This window comes from Indicator indicator, chromosome 32 (genome assembly GCF_027791375.1).
Source record: "Indicator indicator isolate 239-I01 chromosome 32, UM_Iind_1.1, whole genome shotgun sequence".
NCBI lineage: Eukaryota > Metazoa > Chordata > Aves > Piciformes > Indicatoridae > Indicator > Indicator indicator.
In genome coordinates this window covers 372180-398177 of record NC_072041.1, presented here as the reverse complement: position 1 = coordinate 398177, position 25998 = coordinate 372180, and the positions used below count along the sequence as shown (strand labels likewise).

The window sequence follows — 25998 nt, the reverse complement described above, 5'->3', positions numbered from 1 at the left end:
AGCAGCTGTTCCTTGCCCTCTGCTGTCAGGTGAATCCTGGTGGGGCCCTAGTGCTGGTACAGGGCAGAGCAATGCCTGCTGCTGCTCAGGGCTCTCTGGCCTTGCTGAAGGCTGTGCTCTGTCTGCCCTGCTCAGTCAGACCCAAACCCTCTAAGCCCTCAGAGCTGTGCTGGGGAGGGCTCCTTCCCTCCCACCTTGCCCCAGTGCAGGGTGGCACCATGCCCAAGGCACCACTGCTCAGCCAGCAGCCTCCACACTTTCAAGATGGCTCTGCTCTGGAAGTGGCACAGAGCCACACTAGAAGCTGAGCTCTGGCTGCTCTCAGATCCACTCTGATTCTGGAGTTTGGGATGACCCTGCCAGCCACCGGTCCTAGAGGAGCTGCAGCTGGCACGTGGCAGCTCATCAGAGCAGAAGTGGTGGTACCTTACCTATCCTGGGCAGCATGTGAGCAAGTGAGGCCCACAACAGGTCTTCTTCCCTCCTCGGGGCAGAGGAGAGTGCCCAGCCTGTGTCAGCTGGCTGAGGAGGGCCCTGGCAAAGAGTGGTGCCCGGTGCCCGCCCACATGCCCTGGCAGAAAGCACGGCGCACTCCGAGTCACTCTCTTTATTGTTACCACAACGCAGGGCAGGAATGCCTTGGAGCCACCTGGGCAAGCAGCTGCTCTCCTGTCTCCTAACACAGCTGGCAGGGCACCACCTGCCACACGGAGAGTAAGGATCAAAATGTCTCTGCTGAAGGTGGCAGCGCCCAGGGGGGTTGCAGGTGGCGCTGCCCCAGGCTCTGTAACAGCTGCGCTGCCCCCATGTTAGCCATCAGCATCGATCCTGTGAGCTGCCAGAGACAACAACAGCTGATGGACACCACTCTAGGGCCAGGCACAGCCTGCCTCCAGCCTTCCTCCACGCCAGGGGCTGGCAGAACATCTCTGGCTGCCAGTTAATTTGTGGGCACCTCCGAGGTACCCCAGGAGAGCTTTGTTAAGTGGGATGTGCCTCTTAAATTGGGCTGGGGAGTTTGCAGCCTTGTGCCAGCCCCAGGCTGTAGGGGTGCCAGTGTAAGGGTGCTAGTAAAGCTACTCCCTGGTGGACACTGGTTTCACATTCCTCTGGCAGGGAAAATGTTCAGAGACAAATGGGGATGAGGCAGCAATGTGGAGCAGGCCTCCAGCTTGCCCTCCCACACTCCCTTCAGCCCAGACAGGGCAGGCTGATACTGTGAACTGCCTGCAGGGACACCAGCAGCTCCTAGCTCCAGTGTGATCTCTCGTGCTGGGTGGTGTGAACAGCTGCAGGGGTGCTGCTGAGCTCTCCAGAGGGCTATCACAGTCAGGCCATTCCAGTAACCCCAGTGCTGAACCCCAGAGCTCCACAGCTGAAGGCAGCAGCAGGGTGCTCCTTGCTACTCACACTGCTTGGGTATCCTGAGGGCCTCGTTGTCAGCTGACATCACCTGGTGCAGAACCCCTCGGAACTGGTAAAGCACTTTCAAACTCTTCTCCTCACCCACACAGGGGTCGTAGAAACCTGGCAGCCCAACCTGGAACCAGGAAAGGACAGACCGAGAGGACTCTCACAGCTCTTCAGCTGAGCACAAGCATTGCTTAGTGTCAGAATGAGGTGGGACTAAATCAAGAGAGGGATTTTGCCAATGGGATGAGACAAGGAGCTAAGGAATCAGCTCAGACTGAGGCTGAGGGCTAGGAAGGTTCTGGTGTTGAGCCCCAGAGTCTGACACACACAGGCCCGCACTGCAAATACGGAGATGCTGTGTCTGGGGCACTGGAAATGCCCAGACAAACAGAAGCTCCCTGAGCTTAACACTTGGTGTGCCAATGGCTCCTGCAGCTTCATCACCAGCTGCAAGCCAAGGGAGAAGCGCCCTGGCAGGGCAGCACAGGCTTCAGTCACAATGGAGTCAGATGCCAACAGCTGTGTACCTTGGAGGCCTCTGTCAGGATGAGCTTGGAGTCCTTCACGAGGCACTGCAGGGGCACAGTCACGTCGATCACCTTCACCTTCTCGTTCCTCCTGCTGTTGTCATTCACGAACTTCCCGTACCAGGCGTTCACCACGATCAGACCTGCAGTGCCCAGCAAACCACAGCTCTGCTGAGGCTGTGCCCAGCCCCAGCAAGCCCAGCAGCTTCTCTGCTTTCACTGATGTCTGCACTTTCCTTGCCTGCACCCATGCTTCTCCAGACAGAACCTTTCCTGCCTGAGTTCTTGCTAACAATCTCCAGCACTGGCACAAGGCAGGACCTCAGTGCCACCCTGCTGAGGCAGTCCACATGGGTGTCAGCTCACTTGGGAACTCTCCTGGAAACTGCTAACAAACATCAGGAACCGTGTTTCCATTATGATCCAGGAGCAAACTCTCTAACCTAAAGACCAGTGAAACCTAAACCTCAGGCTGAAACTTTTGCACACATTTACAGATACCTCTGCTGGGGAAAGCTGAATGCAGCCTCTTGTCCTCAGCCTGATCCACCTCACAGCGGACAATGTTTACAGGATCCCTACCTAAGCTCAGGTACCAGAAGCCCAGTCCCCATGGAACTTCCCCACTCCACAACACTGTGCTTGGTTAGCAGTGGAAACGGAGACACCACCCAGCCTTTTGCTGTTCCTTCCTGTCCCCCAGCCTGTGGAACAAGGCAGCAGCGTTGCCATCCTTACCCATCCTGGCTTCCTCCGCTTCGATGATCCTGCGGACAGACTCCTGCATCAGCCGCACCTGGGGCAGGCAGGGGCAGAGCATCAGTGCCCACGGCACGGGCAGGGCATCAGCAGCAGTGCCCAGGGCAGGGGCAACCCCCAGCACAGAGGGAGAAGTCCTTATGGGAGCAACTCACCGCAGCCTCGGCCTCCTGCTTCTTCTGAAGGATGTCGCTGGCTGTGCTCTCCCTCTGCTTCTCCAGCTCCCTGCCGTGAGGAAGCCAACCCAGCTCAGCTCTGTGCAGGGGAGGGCACTCAGATGCCTGCTTACCCACCCCAGGGACACCGACCCACAGCCTCACACAAACCACCCCAGGTTTAAGTTTCCTCTCCACAAGTCAAGCTATTTTTGTAGGCTCCCAGAAGTTGTCAGCTCTGGTGAGGCAGCAAACCACAGTGCCTCAGCTAGAGGCCTTAGCAGCAGGCTCCCAGAGCACCTGAGTGGGACTTGCCAGCTCTGATCTCAAAACTGGAACTCACCTCTCCTTTTGTGCCCTGAGGTAGGGTTTGATGATCAGCCTGTGCATGGCAAAGTAGATAACTAGAGGTCCCACAGTGGCATAGAACACAGCACTGGGAAGCAGCTGATCTGTTAGGTGCACGGGGAAGAAATAGGTCTGGCTGGCCCTGTTCAACCTGGAGCAAAGGAGAGAGACAGGTCAGAGGGAAAGCAGAGCTGTGCCCTTTGCTGAGCATCTGTGGAACCAAAGCAGAAATGAGCTCAGAAAGGTAAAAATCCAACAAACCAAACCACCATAAAGGTAAGAGCCAGCTGACAACACCCACAGCCAGGCTGGTATGCAGAACAGCTCTTATGACAGTATCTGACCATCCCAAAGTGCAGTTTTAATCTTAGGAGGATTTATTTAGTGATTAATTTCACCAGGGAAGGGCACCAACAGCACAAGCACCCCCACCAGTCACAGGTGTGTGTCCTCGTGTGCAATGCCACAGACACAGGCTGCAGTCAGACCTAGTTCTGCTCCTGCTGCCTTTGGAAGCCTTCCTTCTGCTCCCCAGGCTTTGCTGTGCTGCACTCAGCACTCTGGGATGCACACAAAGTTCTGGCAGAGGTGGCTCAGAGTGACACAGCAGAAGGCTCACACTGCTTCCATGTGCACCACCTGTATCAGAGGTGAGGGCAGCTGCAGCCCTTGCTGGTGACACATCAATGCCCCTGTGTCCACATCAATGTCCCTGCCCTAGGACTGGGACCTGCCCACCTCAGCACTGCAAATAGACTGATGCAGACTATGGGCTGGAATCTTGCACTGACTTGATTTTGAGAGACACTCCTTGGGGAACACCAACACTGACAGTGGCTCCTAAAACGCTGTGCCTGGAAATCTTCCTCTCTGCTCCATACTCCACTATGGTCCCAAAGAAACCTGCCCTGCAAAGACAGAAGCAAAAACTGGTAAAGCCTGAAATCCATCTGCGTGCAGCAGCTGGTGGCTACTGGGCAGCTCACTGGTTATCTGCCAGGTTAGCTCAGCCTTGTCAGCTTGTAAAGCACTGAATGGCCTAGAAAAGCTTCTGGCTTTCTATCACACACAGGTATTTAAGTTCCACCTGTCTGAAGATGCATATAGAGCTGAGCTTCCAGGACATCCACATCAGCATTTGCAGATTGAATGAATGCAGAGCAGATTCCCACAGAAGCATTTGATGTGTGTGGAACCTGGAAGTCTGCAGCAGGAGTTTCCTCTTGCACACTTACTTGAGAGAGCCTTTCACTCGTGTTTGATCCTCATCCTGAAACTTATGCTGGTAACTGACCATCATGAAAGAGTGGGGGATTCCCAGCTGAAAGAGGAAAGAGACCCTTGGCCTTCCTTTCTTATCCTTTAAGTGGCACAGAAAGCAGAACCATGCTTGCCACTTGCTCATCACTGCCAGCACTCTCTGCAGTCTGTGCTGCGTGCCCTGACCACCATCTAAGCTGATCCACCCTGGCAATGCCAGCAGTGGCTGCAGACCCTTGTGCCCAGGGCAGCACTCACCTCTGCCACAGTTCACCCATGACAGCACCAACCACTGGGGCTCGAAGGCCAGGCCAAGCAGTGCTGGGACGCAGCAGCAGCAGGAGGCTCACCTGCAAGGCCAGGGTGAAGTGGCTGCTCTTGGTGTCACGCACCAGGCTGGTGTTCATGGCTGACTGCAGGCCCCAGCGCCACTGCAGGTACCCCATGGTGTTCCTGTCCAGGTGCCGAGCCAGCACCATGGTGAGGCCGGGGCGCACCCCGCGGGACGAGAACTGCAGGGCACAGTTGGTGGTGATGAAGCTGGGATGGAAAAGCAAAGCCTCATCAGGTCAGGGCATGGGGGCCTCACGCTGCCTGTCCCAGGAGTCTGGCGCAGCAGGTGGTGACTAATCTGCGAAGAGGGCTCCAGGAAAAGCTCCAAACTCAACCAGGCTGTGCTGACCCCAGCACGACCCAGAAGGGCAGGATCATGCCCTGGTTCCTGGGGCTGTGCCACCTTTAACCTTCCTGCCCCTGGCAGACACAGCCCTGGGCTAGCGGGGAGGAAGCAGGCTTGGCTGCTGGAAGAGAGCAGCCCTGCTGCTTAATGACTCTCAAGCATCAGCTCTAGAAACCATCACTAAGGGACTCAAGAAGATTCCAGTAGGAGCTCTGAGGAGCTCCCTCACTGAATGAGAAGATAAACCCAAGGATGTCTATGCTGGCACCAACAAATGGCTTCAATCACAGCCCTGACTTTGCACTCTCCTTTGCAGCCTGAGGCCTCTCCTCATCTGGAAACAGACACCACACTAGCAGCCAGTTTGGCATTGCTGCCCTCAAACAGGACATCTCCTCTCCTCTGTGGCTGTCACACATGGGAGCCCCATAAGAGCCCCCTGCAGCACACTCCTGTTGCTGTGGTGGCCTCAAGTGTCAAGAATCCATGACAAGGTCAAGCAGACCCAAGGCACACAGTGTGGGGTGGTAACGTTGGCTCCTTGGCTGCTATTTACCATCGTGGTGTAAGGTTACGGAATATCTTCAGGCCGAAGAGAGGTCCCTGAAGGTCTCCTGCTCCAAACTCCAGCTGTTTAAATGCACAATGCCAAACTGTTAGAAGAAAACACCTCCACCTTCTACAGAATGTAGAAAATGAGAGGTGAAACAGGGCTAAGCTCCCTAGAAAGAACAAACACAGGGCAGCTAATGGAGCAGCCTGGGTATCGTCCTCTTACCTCGCCCCAGCCCTTGGCAGACGTCACTCGTCTCAGAGCAACATTGATTGAGCCACCTCCATTCCCATTCTGGGTGGAAAGGTTACCAGATAAGATTGCTGTGTCCGTGGCAGTCAGTGGTGCCTGGAAAATGGATGGACTGTTACCAATTGCTGTGATCCAATGCCTGTCCTGCAAGGACACAGCCCTGACTGCAGAGTGCAAGAACAGAGGCAGCTAACACTCCAGCTGCCTCCTTGTCTGCCACCAAGTCCAGGGGTTTGATCCAGACATGGCCACCTTTGCCCTAAATTTTGAGTCCTGACCCTGAGCTCCAAAGCCTTCTAAGCTCACCAGCAGACTGTCTTCAGCCCTCCTGAAGAGAGAAACCTCTCCCCCTCCTCTTCCTTACCCCAGGAGTGGGCACTGTTCATTCTCACACACTGAATGCTGCAGTGCAGTGATGGAGCCTCCCTGCCAGCAGAAAGGCAGCACCATGGCTGCCACCAATGCAGGCTCTGTGGTCAACACAGCCCTGCTGGACCCAGCCATGCTGGCAGCCACATCCTTCCCCATACCATGGTGGGGGCCCCTAGCCAGGGTTTGTGTTTGGCTGCTCTGGCCCAGGCCCTGCTCCTCACTCCAGCAGGGTTTGCCCCTCACCCCCATGGCCCAGGCCCTGCTCCCCACCCCAGCAGTGTCTGCCCCTCACCTCGATGGACTGGGAGATGTGCATCTTGTTGATCTCGATCTGCGGGAAGCCGCTCCCAGGCACACCCTCGTATTCCTCATCGTAGCGATCGAAGAGGTCGGTGGCATCTATGCCAACACTGATTGTTCCCTGAGGAGCAAGGGACAGGAGCACTAAAACCCCCAACAGCCACAGGCCAGCCAGCCAACCCAGCTTTGTGCTTGATGACATTCTGGGGAACTTCTGTTCTGCAATTACCTTTTCTACCCTAAAATACATTTCTCAGCATCCCAGGCAAAGCAAAGCAAAGCAAAGCAAAGCACTCAGCAGATGTGAGCCCTAAGTGCAGAAAGAACTGCAGAGTCTGACAGGACCCAACACTTCTCTTTGGTTGGGCTCCCAACTTTGCTATGGAGATTCCTGACCTCTTCTCATAGCCTTTAGCTATAGTACTTTATTTTACTATAGCATAGTACTTTAGCAGCAGCAGCCAGGATCACTTCCAGCAGAGCTCTGGCTGGGGGCTGTGCCCCAGCTGTTTACAGGCCATTCCTGGCAGGCTGCAGTGAATTTCAAAGCAGTTACTCTCATCCTTCTGTTTGTGGCAGCGCCAAGGACGAGCTCCCAGCCTTCATGCAGAAGACAAAGTCACCTTCAAGGAATCTGCTCTCCAGACTTTTTCAGTTTCAGTCCTCTCCTAAGTTGGGCTGTGCGAGAGAACTCTTTCCACTTCCCCTGATGCTCTTCAATTCATGGAATTGTAAAACCCAAGACCTTTGCTAACAGAGGCAGCATGGAAAGAGGCTTTCCATGTGCAGCACCACGTTCAGCCCAGAGCCTTTGCCAGACTGCAACTTGAGACTCCAAGTTAAACATTTTTAAACAAGTGATAACAAACAGAGTAGTAAGTGTGCTGAATATGAATGGCAGAAGACAGAGAACTGCCTGTCCCAACTGTCTCAACTGAGTCCCGAGTATCATCATCAGCTGTCTCAGGAATGTGCACTGAAAAATCCCTGGTGAGGGAACTTCAGCATGCTGTGCTCACCGGACCACACTGCTGTGCCCCTTGGAAAGGTGCACCAAGGGCCACTCACATTCCTGATGTCTTTCAGCCACACTCCAAAGCTTATGATTTCCTTTTTCACACCTCTAGTTGTCCCTGCCAACAATCAATGGAAACAGCTGACCCTGTCTGTGTGCACCCACCAAAGCTACCCAGAGGAGACCCTCCATTCCCTCCCCAGCTCCTCCACACACCTTCTGTTTAGCTGCCTTTTGCTGGAGCCAGTGGTGGAGTCTGTGTGGACATTCCACCTCCTACCAAGCAGGGGAACACCCTGAGGTCTATAGACCCTGGCACAGAAACTGGCTCAGACACAAGCATAGGAAAAGCAACAGATGGTAAAGATAAAAATAGTGCCCGTGAGGGGCAGCACCCCTGTGCCACCAGAGAGCTGCTGCTCCCAGCTCCCCAGCAGCCACCTGCTAGCAGCACTGTGGATGGAAAAGCCCTCTCCAAGGAAGAGCAGCAGGCAAAAGCTGAAGAGCTCTGCTCAGATGCTGATGGTGCTGCAGTGTGTGCCCACTCAGCAGGGCAGGAACCACCACAGAGCCACCACAGCTGTGCTCTGGCGCCATCTTTTAACATCACTTTTCTATGCTGTCCTGTGAACACAAAAAAGGCTTCCCTGCTGGAATTCTGAGGTATGCCAGAGAAGAAGACACTCCCTCCTTGCCTCTTTTCCTCAGGGATTTAATTTCTGGAAGGAGACATCTGGAAGCTGTGACAGACTCTGCCCTGAAGAACCTGCATCTCCTGGATGCTGACCTTCCACAGCAGGAGCATCAGGGATTTAATTTCTCCTAACTGGAAGCAGTTCTCAATCAAGCCATGGACTTTTCAACCCTTCTGCACGTCTCTGGAAGCAGAAACACAGCTCTAAAAGCAAGGATAGGCTGGAACCTAGTGTGAGGTGTCCTTGCCCTTGGCAGGGAGGTTGGAACTAGATGATCATTGTGGTCCTTTCCAACTGATTCTATGATTCTATGACCCAACCCTGCCAATTGCCTGCATCTGGTTATTGCTCAGCAGCTCTGGGTAAAGTGCTTTACCTCACTGGAGCTGACAGCGTGCTGGGAGTGCTCAGCTGCCCCATGCTGGGCTCTGATAGGATCACAGCTGCACTGCCCCACCCCACAGGAGCACTGCCTGCAGTGGCTCTTCCACAGGCTGCCAGGCAGCAGTTGCTGCAAACACCCAGATGCCTGATTTTATCCCAGGACAGAGGCTGGGCTCTGCTGTTTCCTGCTGGCAGCCATGGCGAGGTTCCCAGATCCAAATGTCAAATTCCTGAAGTGCCAGAGAAGCAGGAGGTGGAGAGAAGCATGCCCTGATCCCTAGCACCCCATCTCCAGCAGACAGTCTGACCTGCCTGTTCTGGGGCAGGCAGAGATCCCTTCCTGCCCAGATAAAGTTGTCAGCAGAATATCTCCCTGCTTTGTGGTGACACCACAGCAGTGTTGAAGGGAGCTGCAGGGAGTTTCAGTGTATTTGGAATACCTGGAAAGGGATCCTGAACATTTCAGTTAGCTCAAACCTCCTGGAATTGCTGAAGGATGTTTTGCCCCTGCATGCTTGAAAGGCAAACAGAGCACAGCTTTCCCTGGAGGGTCACAACCCCAAGAGTGAGCTGCTTCCCTCACACTGTCCAGAGAAACTGCAGGTTGAAACCAGGCAGAGGCACTGGCTCAGGGTGAGCACCTGGAGGGGGCTGCTTGCTGGAGCCCTTCACCCAGGTCCATCAGCCCCTGCCTGCCAGCAAGCTTTCATGGATTCACTCCCGGGACCAGCATGAGGTCTTAGCTCACCTTTGGATTTGTTCTCTGTTGAAGTCTTCTCTCTTCCCTCTCTCTCTGGAGACGCTCAAATTCTTCTCTGATTTCAGCTGGGGTTCTCTTCCTCTCCACAACCTGCTCAAAAAGAAAGGAAAACCAAAGATTGCCATGAAGAGGATGCTCAGGGCACTGCTCTGCTGATAGGACAGAGGGCACCTGACCTGGTACACCCCCGTGTTGCGCCTCTGGCTGCTCTGAACCACTCTGCACCAGTTTCAATACTGAGAGCTTGGAAACCACACCCTGGGCCAGACCAAATGGCAGGCATGAGAGAAATCCTCGTGCATTGAGAGGAGGGAAAATGGTCTTGTTCTTGCTGTTGTCCTGACAAACCCCAGGTAAGGAGCTCTCAGCCCACAAGTCCAAGAGGCTGCAGCATAGCCTTGCCAACAGCTACCCATGAACTCTGCTGGGTGCAGATCAAAAAATGAGAGGGGCTGAAAGCATCTGGCCTGAAGTAAAGTGAAGGAGAGTGCTGTCATTGTAGGCTGCACTGATTCACCTCCGTTTACCTCACCCAGGAACAGGGATTTAAACAGCTATGGCTCTAGGTATTCATGGAAAGAGGATTGGATTTGGCTTGCAGAATAGGATCAGGTCTGCCACAAGCAGCTCAGAACTGTTACATGCTGCCACCCCTCCACCTCCTGCTGCTGACTCCAAACCTGACCTTAGTCCTGAGCTGACCCAATCCAATGTGATTCTGCAGCAAGCAGTGCAGTGCAATCAACCAAGACTGGCAGGAGCCAGCAAGGGAACTCAGCAGCAGGAAAGCCACCAATGGACAAATTCCCTTTCAAAGCCCATAAAAAACAAACCCACAACAACAGAAAAAAAAACAAACCAAAAAGCCCAGAAAGAAAAACTAATTTCAGACTCTGAGGGTAGCTGATGCTGAAAACAAAAGTTCAGATGGCAATGTGAGCCTGGGTGGACAATAAGGACACAGTTGCCTGTGACAAAGCTGCTGCCTGTCAGGGTAATGTCCTGTTAGGGAACTCTGAATGTCAGGTTGATTGTTCTCTTGTCAAGTGAAAACCCCAAGTGTTCTTTGAAACTCCACCATGGCCTCAGTGGAGATAGACAGAAGTAACTCAGGCAGAAGGCCTCCAAACCAGCAGCAGTCATTACCATCAAGGTGTCAGAGCAGCTCCACACAAGAGTGCCAGGTAAGGGTGGGTCAAGTCAGTTCCACAGGCCACAAGGTGCTAAATTTCTCTCACCTCCCATCCTTCCATTTCCAGTCCTCTCCTCCCATATATGTCATAGATGGCTCTGGTCTGTGGATCACTAAGCACTGCAAGTTAGAACCGAAAGAGAGGATAGAACTCAGTGCTTGGTCTGCTCCTCCATCTCAGACCCAGACACTGGGGTCATCTGGAATCCAGGCACAGGTCCTCAGGCATGGAGCTCATCTGCACATCAAGTCCCTCTCAGCTGTCCCGTGCTGTGGGAACAGCACAGGCTGACCTCTCCTCCCAGGGCATTATTATTCTATTCTTTTTCCCCTTACTTCTAAAATGCAAAGCTAAAGAGCACAGAAGGGGCATGCAGACCAGCTGGGCATGCAGCTGGGCGTCCATGTTGCTTTCTCTGCCTGCAGGGTGACACAAGCCCCTAGCCACCCAAGTCCCTGGACACCTGGGGAGCAAAGACATCTACCTCTGTCCAGCCTTCACAGCTCTTTGGTACTCTGCTTCACCTTCCATCTTCCTCCCCATCCCTGTCCAGCACCAACAAAGCCATTTCCAAAGGCAGTTCCTGCCTGGTCACACATGAGCTACAGGGGAACTGCAGAAATGGAGGCAATGGGAACCTCCCCGGAAGTCACCCAGTGCAGTGGAGAAAAGAAAATGCACCAGGAGACTGCAGAAGCCTCTCTAAATGCAAGGCACAGGTAAATGCATCAGTTCTCATCTCACAGCTGTCCTTAGGAACACCCAGGAAATGAAAAACTCAGCAGCATGTTCCCCACAGGGCTCCAGGATTGGCTTTGTCCTTCTCAGGTATTTCTTCTGCCTGTGCAGGAACTGAGAAACCTGCAGGGAGCTGGGGGTGTTTACTAGGGCAAGAGCCTTGCCCCGGTAGCTGAGCTTTGATCTGAACTGCTTGAGGAGTATTGAACCTGCCACATGTCACAGGAGAGACTACTTTTTATAAATCCTGATAAAATACATCTCTTCTTGTGTGATGGAAGAGGAGGGGGAGAGAGCAGGCAGAAGCTGACTTATTTTCCAGCTGTTCAGAATTATGGGTGGAAAACATCACACTCCTGTTTGGCACTGAGTGAGCAGGGTAGAGCCAACCAGGAGTCCAGAGGGGAAGCAGACCCTGAGGTAAGACCTACCCCCACCACTGGAATGGAATTACAGAAGCACTCTGAATTTTCATTCCCCTGCCATCAACCTGAGACCCCAGCAAAATCTTCCCTACGTCCTAAGGCCTATCTAGGGACAGTGTAAAAGGCTCCAGCCACAACCAAGCTCAGCTGGAAGCATTCAGGAAAGAGGAGACCAAAAGCATTAGCTCATCTTTGAGGTTTAATAGAAGAATATTTATTCACCGTTGTGCTTTAGTTTCTCTTTAGACCCCAGCACCAGCACCAGATTTTGAGTGCAGAAGAGCTCTGCCACCTTCTTGCCAGCCCTGCCAAATGCTGCAAGCTGGCACCCCTGTGCCTCAGGTACTACTGTGGTGACAGCAGCATTTAAGTAAATGTCAGCTTAATTCAGAATGTTTTCAAAGGGCTTTGGCATCCTTGGATGGCAAACCCCTCTCACTGCTGTGAATCCACTCTCCTCATCTCTGTCAGCACAGGGAAGAACTTGCTGAAAAACAACAGAGACCACAAGCAGGTGACAGGGCAGAAACTCTGGAAGCTCAGTCTGAAACAGGACATTGTCCTTCTGTTAGAAGCTCTTCAGTCTCTTGTGGACGTCTTTTCAGCAGCCAGGGAAGTGGTGAAAAGGTGATTTAGAGCATGCAGGAAAGGAGAGACACTCCAGAGCTCGTTCAGTGCAGAGTTCACACTGCCCTGCTCTGAGACAGGACTGAAGCAGGGCACAAAGCAGCACTAACTATCAGCAGTTTTAATGGTCCCCACAAAGTCACCGCCCTGCTCCCAGAGAGCCCCTGGGAACCTTTCTGCACAGCAGGCTGTCACTGACCTTCATAAGCCTGATGCACCAGGTTGAAGAGGCGCTCAGCTTGTGTCTTGAGCTCGGGGTCCCGGTGCTTGTCGGGGTGGTACAGCATGCACAGCCGGCGGTAGGCAGCCTTCAGCTCCTCCTGAGAGGCCTGAGCAGGACAGGGCAGTTAGAGTACAGCAAGGCTGCCTCAGAAGCCATTCCCAGCCCAAAGAGAGTGGTCCCTCAGCTATCCCATTGCACTACTTCCACTCACAAAAAGTCAGGAGGGGACTTTTGTTTCCTGACACGAGTCACTGGAATGTTGAGTTCTGCACACCAGTGCTCTCCACACTATTTACCCCTGCAACAGCTCTTCCTGGCAGCTGCTCTTTGCTCCTTGCAGCCACAATCAGCCAGAACTTCCCTAAAAGGCACAAGGCAGCACAAGCAGCCTCCCAGAGCTCCCAGCCAACCCCTTAAAACACTGCCCAGCCAAGGATGGACTCCCAGATGCAGGAGGCAGAACTCCCTGGCTGCACAGCAGCAGAAATATGCAGAGTGAAATAAGTGGAACAACTTAGTGAGTCCTTGCTGGCCTCTGCCAAGCCAACATCATCCCTTCTGCTGGAAGGCAAGAACAGAGCCCCCAGAACCAGGAGGGGTATCTGGAAATGGCTTCTGCTAACAGAATTTGATGACACCTGTTCTATTTGCTCTGAACGCTCTCTCATGATTAGAGCTTTCACAGTTTCCAAGCTTTCACCATGGAAATGAAGGCCCTAAAAGTTCACTTGTTAAAGTAGCACCTTTTGTCCAGCCTGTGGCACGAGTCTGGGTTTTCACCAAGGAAATGCCTACACCTTCACCAGCGCTAGAGACCCATCCAGGACGGCCTAGAGCCAACGCTTTCTCTGCATGTTTGCACTATTTCATCTTGAGGTTTCTAAATGATGTAGCAAAAGCAGACCTGCCAAATGTGCTGGCCCTGAGAAGGCAGCTGCAGATCAGCTCCTCTCTTTTTACTACCTTGTACTGAGAAGGCAGGGGGAACACAGAGCTCTAAACCAGACTTCTTTAATCAAACTAATGATGTATGGTTTAATGTGCTATTGATTATCTCATAGAAATGAGCAGCTTCATTTTTCATAAATGCTCTGTTCAATAAAGATTGTGCCTTTCATCATCACTGCACAGCTCGTGTCACTGGTTCAGTACTTCATGAGCAATAGCCTCTTGCAAACTGCTGCAGCAGTGCCTGCAGCACTCCGGGCAGCCATGGGATACAGAGGCCAGCAGTAATCACCTGCAACTTACATTTTTATTATCAAAATTAAAAGGCCTCCCACCTCTCTGCCTGGGCTTTAAACAGCTTAATTTCACCCTCAGAGATGCCTCCACACGCTCAGCGGATTGAAATCTACCCAAGATGAAGCATTTGTACACCCAACCAAACAAAGCTCTGCTTGCAGCGTGTTCTGCAAGGTTCGGTGCCTGCCCTTTTGAAGCTCAGCTGCCACAGCAGACACTGGCTCAGCACACTGCAGTGCCAGCTTGCTGCACTCCACTGCCATGAGGGCAGTACCACTGAATTTAATTAGCAAGGGGTAATGAGCAAAGCAGCTACAACTCCCCACTGGAGTGACTCCCTTGCAGACCACTCTCAGTGGGTCTCCCTGCTGTACCAAACCTGAACTTTCTGGTCCCTGACTAAGTTAACAATTAAGCCTTCACTGTTAATTTCCCAAGCAGTCACAACCCTTGTGCAATTCTTTTAACCTCCACAGCCGCAGCTGCTGATGCTTGGGGGGTGAGTTACAAAACCCACCTGAACACGTTTCTAAGAGCACCTCTGCTGCACAGCGCTGGGGGTGCTGCAGACAGCTGTGGCCATGGTTTTGCTTCAGAAACACTTAAGAGTTCCACAAAAGAGATGCAGGAGGCCACAAGGACTGACACCAACTCCAAAGAGCTATAAGACTGAATTGCTTCTAAGTCTTGAACTTCTGTCAGAGGCAGCAGCAGCCGTGCAGTGCTAGCCTCTGCAGCTCAGACTGCCCTGGTCTGTAGCGAGCTGCTGGCACAGTCAGCACGCTCACACACACGATCTCTCTCTCTCTCTCTGCATTTCACAAGGCAAACTCCAGCACAGTTTACACGTTAAGATATTTGCCCATTTGCCTAATAATTACTACCGAAAAAAATCGTTACTTGCCATCAAGTTCCAAACTGTTCTAGTGTGACAAAACTGCACCAGTCATTACCGATCTACTTTTAAAAATTAAATCGAGGACCCCTGCTCCCCTTTGTCTAATGACAACGTCGGCCTGCAAAACAGTTTAGGTGTTTCCCATTTGTAAACGCTTGGAAGCCCCCCATCAGCGACTAAACCAAGTAGGTCCACACCAGAAAGGCAAGAACGCCGCGGACATAGGCAAGAACGGGTCTGAGGCTGAGCTGCCCTAGGAGCAACGAGAGACACCAGATCAGAACGTTTCACTAAAGACCCAGCCGCGCACGCCCCGTGCAGCCCTACGGCCCGGTTCGGGTTTCTGAAGCCCTGCTCCGGGGCAGGGGGAGGTCGCGCTGAGGCAGCCCCGCTCCCGTCCGCCGGGTCCCGCATCGGCCGCGGCTGCGGCCCGGCCTGCCCATGCGGGCACCGGGGTCACGACCGGCTCGGTCCCGCTTCCACGCGCCGCCCCCCGGCCCCGCCGCTCGCTGCCACTCCCCGCCGTCGGCGGCACTGGACCCACCTCCCGCCGCACGTTGAGCAGCGAGTAATAGTCCTCGTTGTCCGGCACCTCCTCCCCCAAGGCCGCCGCCATCTTCCCGACCTCTCACCCCGCGCCGCCGCGCGCCGGGACGTGGAGTCAGCGCGAGAGCAGGCTCGAGGTGCGTGGTGCCCCTGGCAGTGCCTCCTAGCGGCACGGAGGTCCGAGCGCTCGCGCCTGCGCCCCGGGCCAGCCGGCGGCCTGCGCATGAGTGGGCAGTGACCGGGCCCGCCCCAGGCAGCCGGGAGGCGAGGCGGGAGCGGCGCGCGGGCTGCCGCGGTGAGTGCTCGGGAGGGGTGGCCCGGCCCGGTCCGGTCCGGTCCGCCTCGAACTGCCTCTCTGAGGTTCGCTCTGCGGCGTCCGGACGCGCAGGATAGGCAGGAGCGGCAACGGTGCCCGGCGGCGTCTCTCCCCGCCGCGGTCACTTCTTGCCCGCGCATTCGGCTCGGCAGGGACGGGGCCGAGCGGCGGCTGTGGGGACAGCCGGCGGGCTGGGCCCCGGGGCCAGCGGGCGATCAGGATCCCTGTCAGGTTCCGTGGTACGCGAAGGAGGGCGAGCTGCTGGCGGCGGTGCCCTGGCCTCAGTAAGCTGCCCGCGGCGGTGCTTGTCTGGTCTGCGGTGGAGCCGGCGCCGTGCGGCTCCCGCCGCTGTGCTCCGGGACAGCAGCTATGGGGCTTAGCTGCGTGCCCTCGAGTGGACCCCGCAGAAAGGCTGTCCCTCACTCGCGTTCTCTGCGGGGGCAGCAGTCGCAGGCGATGCCCTGGAGACGCTTGCCTGGCATAGGAGGGTCGCCCCACACCGCTGTGTGCCCAAGGTGCCTTCATTTGCTGAGGAGCTTCTGGCGCTCAGGTTGACTTACAGAGGTGCCCTGAGAGATGTGCAGCCTGTTGCGGTGCAGTGCCGTGAGGTGAAATCCTCTGGCGGCACAGAGCAGGAAGGTGAGCAGAAGGTTACTCCGTAGCGGTACAGAGTAGCTGCAGGGGGCAAGCCGTGGCCAAACCTTGGTCTCATTTGTCACCGGTGTAAATCTTGGAGCAGTCTCTCCAGGTCAGTAGAGCTGCTTTGGCTTCTTACCACAGAGCAGAGAATGTTGTTTCATAGTTTGTGCTGTGTTGCCCTCCACGGAGCAGATAGTCCTGATGGTGAGTTAATCACGAAGGACACTCAGCAAGGCTTGCTCGGCAGTGAAACAGAAGGGAAATGCCCCAGAAGAGTGGGGAGCAGATAGAATTTTTAGCAAATGGGCTCGCTGGTCTGTGCCTCATAATAAAGCTAGCTGGTGGGCAGCCTGGGTGTTTGGTGGCTTTATTGCTGTGGTAAGGTGGCCAGGAGGACAAGCAAGGTCTTCCCTGCTTGGGGTTGGATGTTCCCCAGTCGCTGGATCCGATGTTTGTGTTGGGATTACTGGAGTCTGGTCCTTAAACAAGAGCTCTTGAAGAGGACTTCTTAGCTCCAGTATAGTCTAGCAGCAAACTGGAACTGGGTTTTCCCATTCCAGAGCGCAGCTCCTCTGTTTTGGATTTTCTCTTTGTGTAACTTCTGTCTGAGAACAGCAGTGGTTTAATATTTAATGTGCTCTGCTCCATGGCAGTTAACAGGGAAGCGTTGTTGGTGTTCTGGCAGTGCCTGTGTGCTTGTATGAGATGTGCTGCTTGGGACCAGAGGTCCACACTTGCAGAGCAGCCAGAGCTGGGTGTACTGTGCAGGGAAGCACCTGGCAGGGAGCTTTTCCTGAATGGAGCCACCTGCGAGACTCCTTTCTCTCCACGTGGCTTGGGATTCATTGAGTTTGGGCAGAAATGCAGAGTTCTGAGGATGCCAGTTGCCATAGCAACGCTATCTCCCCTGGATTTTGGTCCTGGCATAATTGTGCTCTTTTTCTGAGGTGGTTTGGGAGTTGTGAGGTCCTGGGGGATGTGCAGTGAGTGGGATTCCACCCCAGGCAGATCCAGCACTCTCCCGAGAGCCGCAGCTGCTGGCTGCCAGCTCTGGCCACTGCTCACCTGCATCACAGATGATTCAGGGAATTTTTTGGGAATGGTCCACAGATGTCACATCTTGGCAGGGAAATACAGGAAGAGAGAAATACGACTTGAGGGAGCTAAATATGAACTGTGCTTTCTAAGCATACAGAGAGAGCTCTTTAAAACCGTAAACTGTAGCAGAGGAAGTGTGACAGCTATGGCAAGGAGCAGCTGTGGGGAAGAAGGCAGAAAGGGGAAGTTCTGGTGAGTGCTACGCTGTCTGGTCAGGCTTTGGTTCAGGGTGCGGCATTGCCCCTGCCCATGTTGCTACAGTGCTGTGTGGGACCAGAGAAGCAGACCCTGGGAATGAGATCCTGATCCAGCTCTGGGATTTTGCAGAGGTTACAATCTGCTAGTACTGCTCCTCAGAGCCCCTGCTGGGGGTTCCCTCTCTGTGCCCCTGCTGGGGGTTCCCTGTGCTGCTTGTGTTTTTTGGGTGTAATTTTGTGCTCCTGGGTTTTCACAGACAGAGCAGACTGTGCTCGCCTTCAAAGACTTTGAGCATGCACCCAGAGAGGGAGCTGAGCACGGAGATCCTGAGCATCACCATTGCCAGCCTCAGGCACTGGGGCTGGGTGCTTGCTCTGAGCGAGCAGTGGGGGACAGGATGTGCTCTTTGAGGGCTTCAGGAGGGCCCTTCGGGAAGGTTGTGTGCTCTGGATGTGTTGGAAGGGTGAGGAACACTGAGGTTCCAGTGTTCTGAGCTGAAAATATAGCAGCAAACCCAGTGTCCCTGTCTGGAAAACTGGGTTTGGAGCTAAGAGTTCTTCCCTTAAGCTAAGGGAAACATGAAATGACTTAGTTTGGAAGGAACTTTAGAGATTGTGTACTCCAACCTCCCTGCCATGGTTTCTTGTGTTTCCCTGGGATGCTGCTGGGTCTGCTGCAAGGTGCAGAGGAGTTTCAGAATGGATTCAGCTCTGCTGCTTTACAGTCAGAGGTGGCAGAGGTCCCTTAACTGGTGGGTGAGCTGGGAGCCATGTTCCCCAGCCCTGGTGGAGTGGCAGGGGGCTGCCTGCAGGCCCAGTTCAGCATCAGGTTCTGGTACCAGGAGGCGTGCAGGCATCGCTGGGAAATTGCCCCTGCACAAAGTGCTTGTGCTAATATTAACTTTAGTTCCAACTCAGCTCAGTGGAGGGAAAAACTAGGAAGTGGCATAAATTCAGCCGAGCTTGTCGGGGCTGTCAGATTAGCACTTGATGAAGCTCCTGCCTGTAATGATCACTGGCAGCCAGCCGGGGAGCCTCTGCCGGGGGCTGTTAGACCTGGAACCGAGAGCCAGCTGGGGTCTCTCTGCCTTCAATGGAGGGTGAAGCTCCCAGCAGAGATATTTCTTTAAGAAAAAAAACAGCAAATGCAAGGACTAGCATCCGACCCCTCACATCAGCCAGATTAATGCTGGCTGCTGCCTTCCAGTACAGGGCTGCTCTGCCCCCCCTGGCTGGTGGGAGGAGCCCATCCAGATGATGTCTTTTCACGGATAAAAGAAGCTATTGATTTGCTGTTTCTGTTGGCCTGAAATGTGCATAGTGTGTCTGTGGAGCTGTGACAATCTTCCATCACTGGCTTTATGGGCAAAGAATTGTTATTGAATCTCTTCCCATCAAATATAATCTCTTTCTCTCTTCCAGAATCTGCCAGCCCTGGTGGGACTCCTTCCTGTTGTCTGGTGGAGGAGTGGATTGCTTTAGTTCCTGCTTTGCAGCTTCTGTTTAGTTGTAGTTTTAATCTGGCTCATGTGGTAGGACACAAAGGCTTCCCCAGTGTTGCATTGCTTCTTTTTCAGACAGATGAACACTTTCAGCATGTTATAAGATACAGTAAAGGTCTTTGCTTGGCTGAGTCTCTCTGGTTGCTGCTGGGAGTTGTTTGTTCCGGGTGAGGTATTGCCCTGCTCCTGCCTTCCAGGCAGGTCTCATGCTGACAGCTTTCAGCTGCTCACAGGTGAACTCAGGGTAAGTTTCTTGAGCCAGCACAGACTGATTGATTTTGGGTAGATGACACTGGAGCAGAGAACACAACTTGCTGAACTGTCTGCTTGAGGAGCAGTGGGTTTTGAACTTGAGCAGTGGCAAAAATGTGCTGTCAGATTTGTCCTTTCCTCTGTGCAGCAGGTGACTGACTGTGGGACTTTTTCCTTTCAGGGAGGAAACAGCAACATGAATTCATAGATGATGAGTAGGATGCCAAAGCCAGAGATGACAGTGCTCTTGAAGAAATGCTGGGTAGAACAAAAAGGTAAAAGGAACAGCTGATGGGGTGTGTTTGGAGCCTGGGGGAGTTTGTGTGGTACCTTTCCTTGTGAGGCAAGCAGCACACCCCTCACACCCTAGCTCCATCTGGCATGAAGTGACCTCTCTCACTCCTAAGCCATGCCTGGGTCTTCCCCAGAGCTGTGTTGTTCTGAGGCTGCAGTCCCTGCCAGACCAGTGCTTTGGAGACTGTCCCTGCATGCCTAGCTCCAGCAGCAGCTCCATCCCCACCTGCAGCTCGCTGCTGAATTAGCCTCGCAGTCAGACCAGGTTGTCTCCTGCCCTGCTGTCTGGTGAGGACAAGGAGAGATGAACTCCAGCAGTTAATTTACAGTCAGTGCCACTGCTGAGGTGCTGGCTTGCTGCAGCTGTTGCCTGTGCTGTCCCCTGGCCCAACCCTGGGCAGATGCAGGCAGTGTACACAAATGGGCTGCACTCTGAGCAGGTTCCCTCACCAGCAGTAAACTGCTTGCTGCCTACTCTGCTGCTTTTTACTGCATTTTGGGTTAATGTTCTGGAGGTGCCCAAGGAGTTGCTGCTTATTGGCTCCTCCAGTCTGAGAAGTTACTTCTGTAACTGAAGCCTCATGGAACACTGGGGGCTGAGGGGAGGTAAGAGCAGATAGAAGCCCACCTGCAGAGCCTGCAGGAGAAAGACCTTCCTTACACCCCTCTAGTGGCAGCAGAACTGGCCCAAGCAACTGCCGGGAAGCAAGGCAGCCTTCACTAGTGAGATGAGTGTCTGACATTGTCAGGCTTCTTTGGGGGAGACTGACCTTAATCCACCTGAGGTCAGAGGCAGTTTCAGGAGCTGCCTGTTGTCCCCTGCCTGGGCTCTTTCTGGCAGCAAGTCTTGTGGACAGAAGGGCATTTCTGTGGCAGGCAGATCAGGACAGTAGAAGGAGTGGATGAGGTTTGAGGGGTCGATACCCATCCACAAACAACAGTTCTGTTCTGCTGGAGGTGCTGTCTGCAGAACAACGACCAGGGAAGAGTTTGCTGCACTTTAGTGGTGGTGCCAGTTGTTTGCATAGAGCTTGCCAGAAAGCCAAATTTTCACACTTCGGAGATGGGAAGCATGTAGGAATTGCTGGCAGATAGCATTTTCCCTGGCCAGCCCTCTGGATCAAAAGCAGCCTTGGTGGCTGGAAGCAGGAACCTGTGTGCCCTATCAACTCTTCTCTCTCCAAAATCAGCCTCCAGCAGAACAGTTCTCTGAAGTCAGTGACTTCTCCTACTGGGTCAGGGAGAACATTGTTTGGGCTTGATTCCCCTGGTTCATTTTGCCCCCATTTAGTAGAATATTCTTTGCCATTGCTGTTGTGACAAAGAGCTGCTCTGGGTCCTGCAGGATGTCCCCAGACCCTGGGGGTCTCTGCAGCCTGTATGGTGTCACAGAGGAGGAGCTACCAGATGTCAGCTCTCTTGGTGACAAAGCAGTGATTTGTCCCAAGTCCTTTGGGAAATGTCCCTGTGCGTGGAATGCTGTGGAGATACCTTGTGAATGCAGGGTGGGTTTGGAAGGGGCTGGAGCTCGCAATAGCTGCCCTGGTGATGCTGTTGGGAGTTAGTGACACTGGAGCTGAGCATTCAGGCACACTTTGAACAGTAATGAGCAAATCTGTGCTGGTGTCAGTCTGTGTTTGGGAAGATCTGGTAGCTGAGGCTTTCCCCCTGCAGGTCTCTGCCAAGGCTGTGGCTGCTCTGAACTCAGGTGTAAGCCTGTTCTGCTCCCTGAGTTCCTGTATCCTTCCCCCTTGGCCTGGAAAGCCTTCACTCTGCTCAAGCTGGAGTGTAGTCAGCACTGGCATGGAGCTGTGTCCTCGTGGCTGTGCCCATTTCCCAGAGCCAGGGCCTGCAGCCCATCCCTGTTCCTCCTGCTGGCAGCTGTGGCTGCTGACCAGTGTGGCTGGGTGCATGCCACAGCATCTCTGAGCTCAGCATCACAGCAGGCAGGCAGAGTGGGCATGGGAAGAGGGGTTTGGTGTTTGCTGTGGTTTGCCCCAAAGCCCTGTGTCCTGTTGCTGTGCTGTCTGTGGCTCAGGGCAAGGGGAGGAGAGGAGAATGCTCATCTGAGAGAGTCCAGAGCTGTGCAGCTTCACCTCACCACTGGAGGAGCATGTTCTCCTCAAACGCCATGGAGCTTCTCAAAGCAGCTGACACTGCACGTGCTCAACCCTCGTCTTGCAGGCACAGGAGAAGGGAAGGTGAATCACTCACTTGTGTGCTTTGATCTGAAAGTTCAGCCTCACTCCTTGCTGTAAGTGCTTTGTCAGACAACATTTCTTAGTCACTGTGTTTGAAGATCTTGCCCTCAGTGTCAGGCAGGCAGCTGGAGGAGGTGCAGTTAGAGTCCCTCCATCTCTGAAATACTTGAGCTGACACAGTGTTCCTGGAGCCATCAGTGCATTGCAGAGAGACCCCCAGCAGTGGCTGGCACTGCAGTGCTGCTGCTCACCTGTGCCCTGGGCATCCACTCAGCTAACAGTACTGGATTGAAACTTTTCAGAGGAGAGAGGTGGGAGAAGCTTGGATCTCAGTGTGAGAGGTGTGAAGCACACATTTGGTATTGCTGGCACAATGAGCCTCAGCATTTTGGCACCTCCTTAGCTGACAGATTGTGTATCCTAGGGGAGGAAGGGAGCAGGACAGCCTTGCGGGTTCCACATGCTTCAGCTTCCTGGTCATGGCCTTCCAAGAGGTCTTTTGCCTCTCCCACCTAAAGTGGCACAAGAGAGGAAGCAAATGGCCAAAATGAGGTGGAAAACAGTTTGCTTCCAAAGTCTCAGGGTAGTTATAGACAGTGATAAGGCAGTGATAAGGTTGTTAAAGGACTTTCCTTCTGAGGCACACCTGAAGCTGCTTAGTCTGCATGGCTGGAAGTCCCTGCACTGACACAGCCACTTCCAGTGATCCCACACCAAGTTCTGCAGCCAGACCTGTTTGCTGCTTCTCCTTCCAGCTGATTTTGATCAGTCACTCATCCTGCAGAAGGATTAACTTTGCACTTTGATATTCCTGTAAAGCTCCTCAATTCTCTGAAGCAGGAAGAGGTGTCAGAGGTGGGCAGTGTGCAGCTCTGGGTCCCAGGTTGTACTGCTCAGTGGGAGATGCAAGCTGCAAGAGCTCACTGCCAGCTGATTGCAGCCTGCATGGCTCTCTTAGTAGCTAAACAGAAGAGGTTTTATGATAGTTATTTTATTTAGGAGTGTGTGCTAATTCTGCATGTGCCTCCCACTCCAAGGAGTTTGTGGAAGTTATTTTAGGCTGTGTTGTGTTACTCTAGGTGAGTTGGTGCTACGCCTGCAGTACTGCTCAGGTTGCATAGCAAGGTCTGCAGCACCCTGAGCTCAGCAGAGCTGTGTCACTTGCAGCAGGTGCAGGTGGAGCAGAAGAAGGTGCTGGGCTTTGGGTAGGTGTTCAGGTGAGGTGCTGGGCTTTGGGTAGGTGTTCAGGTGAGGGATTTTGGAAGATGCTGTGCATTGGTGTCCTGGCAGAAGCAGCCCTTTAGAGAAAGGCTGAGCACAGCCTGGTGCTGTCAAACAGAGAATGGCTTTCTGAACAGCGAGGGCGACACTCCATAAGGACCTCTTCAATTTATAGCTCAGTAAGAGGGCTGATCTCTGTGGGGATATTCTGTCCTTGGCAACAATTCTGCATTCCTGACAGGATCACGTTCCTGGTTTTACCTTCGTGCTGTCCCAGGCTGAAGTATTTCATATTTAACATTCTGGGCTCTGTAAATAATTGACGCAGCTGGCTCAGCAGCTGAGGATCAGCACCAAATTGTGTGGCTGAATAATGAGGTTCTGCTGCATTCTTTATGCCTTCACATCTTCATTTTCACTTTGCTACTGAGAGGGTAGGAGCTGATTATTCCACATGAGGAAGAAACCTGTCCCTGTCCCAATGCTTCAGGAGAGGGAATTAGGGCAGAGTCAAGAACTGGCGGTGGAAGTGGCCAGGTGAAGAGCAGCTGCCTGTGCTTCCCACTGCATGCAGCTCCTGTGGGCAGACGGGAGAGCTGCTTCAGTGGTGACACCAGGCTTAGGCAAACCTAGCAACACAGCTCTGCTCTGGAGCTAAAACTGATGAGAAAAGATTAAAGCAGTCTGGGTGTTTGTGGCACTGGGATGTTGCTCTTCCTTAGAGTAAGTAACGAGTGGGGAGTTGCCTGATGGAGGGTGAGAAGGGTGGGATGTGGGGAAAAGCACTCCCAGGGCAGCAGCCAGGCTGCACAGCTCATTGCAGGGTGATGACAGCTCCAGACCCCATAGAAAATTAAAACCCTTCCAAGTCCCTTATCGAGGACTGCATGGAAAGGAGGACGGGGGCCACTGTGGGTGGCAATCATGCTGCCTCCTTAAACTAAACAACTTGATTGTCTTAGGAGAATAGAGAGCAAAGAGAAATGTCCTGAATATCCTGCAGGAAATTGTCTGTACTAAATCTAGCCCAACATTTATGAGCATTCTTTATATTGTTGGATTTTGCCAGAGTTACATAAACGGGGGGAAATCTGTTAATGGGAGCTGACTACCAGAGTGTAAATCACAGCCTCATTAGTCTTTTTTTTTTTTTCCTTTTTTGGCTAAAATTAGAATTTGATATAATGGTCAATAGACATTTTCTTTAATTTCTGAGACATCATTTCTAACAGCTAATCCAAATTGGAGAAAGTTGCTGCAGAATTGAAGAAATAAATTATCTGAACGTTCTGGTGACTTACTGGTAAATCCCCTTAGTTGGAAGCTTTAATTTACCTCATATTTCATTTTCTCCCTCTCTAACTGGCTTTTGGGTGTACAGGAGAGCAAAAGATCTGTTCCTCTCTTAGTGCTTGGGGCAGGATCTGAAGGGAAGGCAGCACTTGGCCTGTCCTGCTGGGGAAGGAGGCACAGGGGCAGCTGCCTTTGTGTGCAGTGTGGCCAGCCTCCCTCTGAGCCCTGCTGGCTGCAGCACGGTGCTGGTGGTAGGCACTGTCAGGCAGTCCCCAGGCTGTCTGACCTCATCCGTGAACCAGTAGGGCTCCAGCCCTGTACCCCTCAGGAACCCCTGCCTTCTGCTGCCAGTGCCAGGGCAGAGGAACAGAGTGGCTCTGTCCCTGCTCTTGCTGGGGCAGATGATTGCAGTGCTTGGAGTGCAGGCTGCCAGCTTCAGCAGCCACTTGGTGAGGTTTGCACATCGAGTCCCCTGACAGGGCTCCTGAGCTATGTTTTGGTTTAGCCTGCTGTAAATTCCCTGCAGCTGAAAGAGTTTATTTGAGATTATTTGAACGTAGAGATTATTTGGACATAGTGTTCGTGTTTTTGAGGGAAACAACTGGGCTCAGAGCTGCAGAAGAACAGGGAGAATAGTGTGTCCTGGCCCCACCATGTGGGAGGTGAACACACCTGGCCTGCTGGTGTAACCATCCACTCAGTGTAGCTCCAGGCAATGAATGTTCTCCCTCAGCTTCCACATATTGTCTGGGGCAAGTTCCTTTGGTTGCAGAGCCCTGAGCAGAGTCTCCGGGGAACCTTTCTGAAGCAATGCATATTTGGGGATATTTCTCTGGGTTTGCTGAAGCTGGGGACTGGCAGTTGCGCTGCACAAGTGGAGGGCAGGGTGGTGAGGTACCAGGGGATTTGCACATGCACAGTGACTTGGTCAAGGCCTGGTTTTATTCCCAGCAGAAACAGCTTCTGATTCTGCACAGGGAGAGAGGAAAGGGCAAAACCATTTCACTTCTGTCACTGTGAGGTGTTTTAAAGCATATCTAGACACACTTTTAAGGGTATTTTTGTAGCACCTGGCATTCCTTGCTTCCAAATCATGGAGGAACTGTGTGCAAGCAGTCCCAGAGGAAGGGGTTCCAGCACTTCACTGCAGCTTTCAGAACTGGCTGGATTGTTTTGCTTTTTGATGCTTGCCATAGCAGCAGTGGATGTATAATTTGCTGAATATCCATAACAGGGTATTTGAAAGTGTTCTCCACAGTTTCACTTCTGCATATAACTAAGCATGGCAAATCGTTACATTAACCCAATTAATCAAGACCCACATCTGCCAGGGAATGACAGTGGAGGCTTTGAAAAGATCTTGGTGTTTCACCTCCCTCTTAACAACAAACCAAACAGCACATGGCAGAGCAGCAGCAGCTTTTGTCAGTTTGCTGTTAAAAATTATTCGTGATTCAGACTGCACAAACTCTGGGCACATGTACCTCCTCCTAGCTTATCAGCTGGAGGTGGCTCTGTGTTTGTGCTCCCAGAAAGGTTGAGACCAAGGCAATTCCACATGCACAGAGTTCTGCAGTTTGCTACCTCCCTGCTGTATTGGTGATTAGACCTTGGATCT

General features: G+C 53.2%; 2 protein-coding genes across 3 annotated transcripts in view; one reads left to right on the top strand and one right to left on the bottom strand.

Annotated features, from left to right (window-relative positions):
• Positions 1-542: 542 nt before the first annotated feature.
• Positions 543-15437, bottom strand: DNAJC11 (DnaJ heat shock protein family (Hsp40) member C11). Its single transcript, XM_054394948.1, has 16 exons — positions 15366-15437; positions 12655-12784; positions 10711-10784; positions 9461-9562; positions 6611-6739; positions 5920-6042; positions 5698-5771; positions 4813-5002; positions 4438-4523; positions 3994-4110; positions 3198-3353; positions 2855-2924; positions 2679-2736; positions 1941-2083; positions 1411-1540; positions 543-835 (listed from the first exon to the last, which is right to left on the bottom strand). The coding sequence occupies exons 1-16, from the start codon at positions 15435-15437 to the stop codon at positions 810-812; spliced, it is 1680 nt and encodes a 559-aa protein (XP_054250923.1). The 3' UTR covers positions 543-809.
• A 4142-nt stretch (positions 15438-19579) lies between these two features.
• The window catches only part of CAMTA1 (calmodulin binding transcription activator 1), a 211768-nt gene continuing 205349 nt past the window's right edge, over positions 19580-25998 (top strand). For both annotated transcript variants that reach the window (XM_054395140.1, XM_054395138.1), the window contains exon 1: positions 19580-19646. In XM_054395140.1, coding sequence (XP_054251115.1) covers positions 19580-19646 — 67 coding nt within the window. The remainder of the gene's footprint in view (positions 19647-25998) is intronic.

Coding starts and splice junctions, on each gene's coding strand:
- DNAJC11 (XM_054394948.1), bottom strand. CDS start 15,437: ATGGCGGCGGCCTTGGGGGAGGAGGTGCCGGACAACGAGGACTATTAC. Junction 6,740..9,460: donor AACAGAGAACAAATCCAAAG/GTGAGCTAAGAC, acceptor CTTGCTCCTCAG/GGAACAATCAGTGTTGGCAT. Junction 4,524..4,812: donor ACTTCACCCTGGCCTTGCAG/GTGAGCCTCCTG, acceptor TTCCTCTTTCAG/CTGGGAATCCCCCACTCTTT.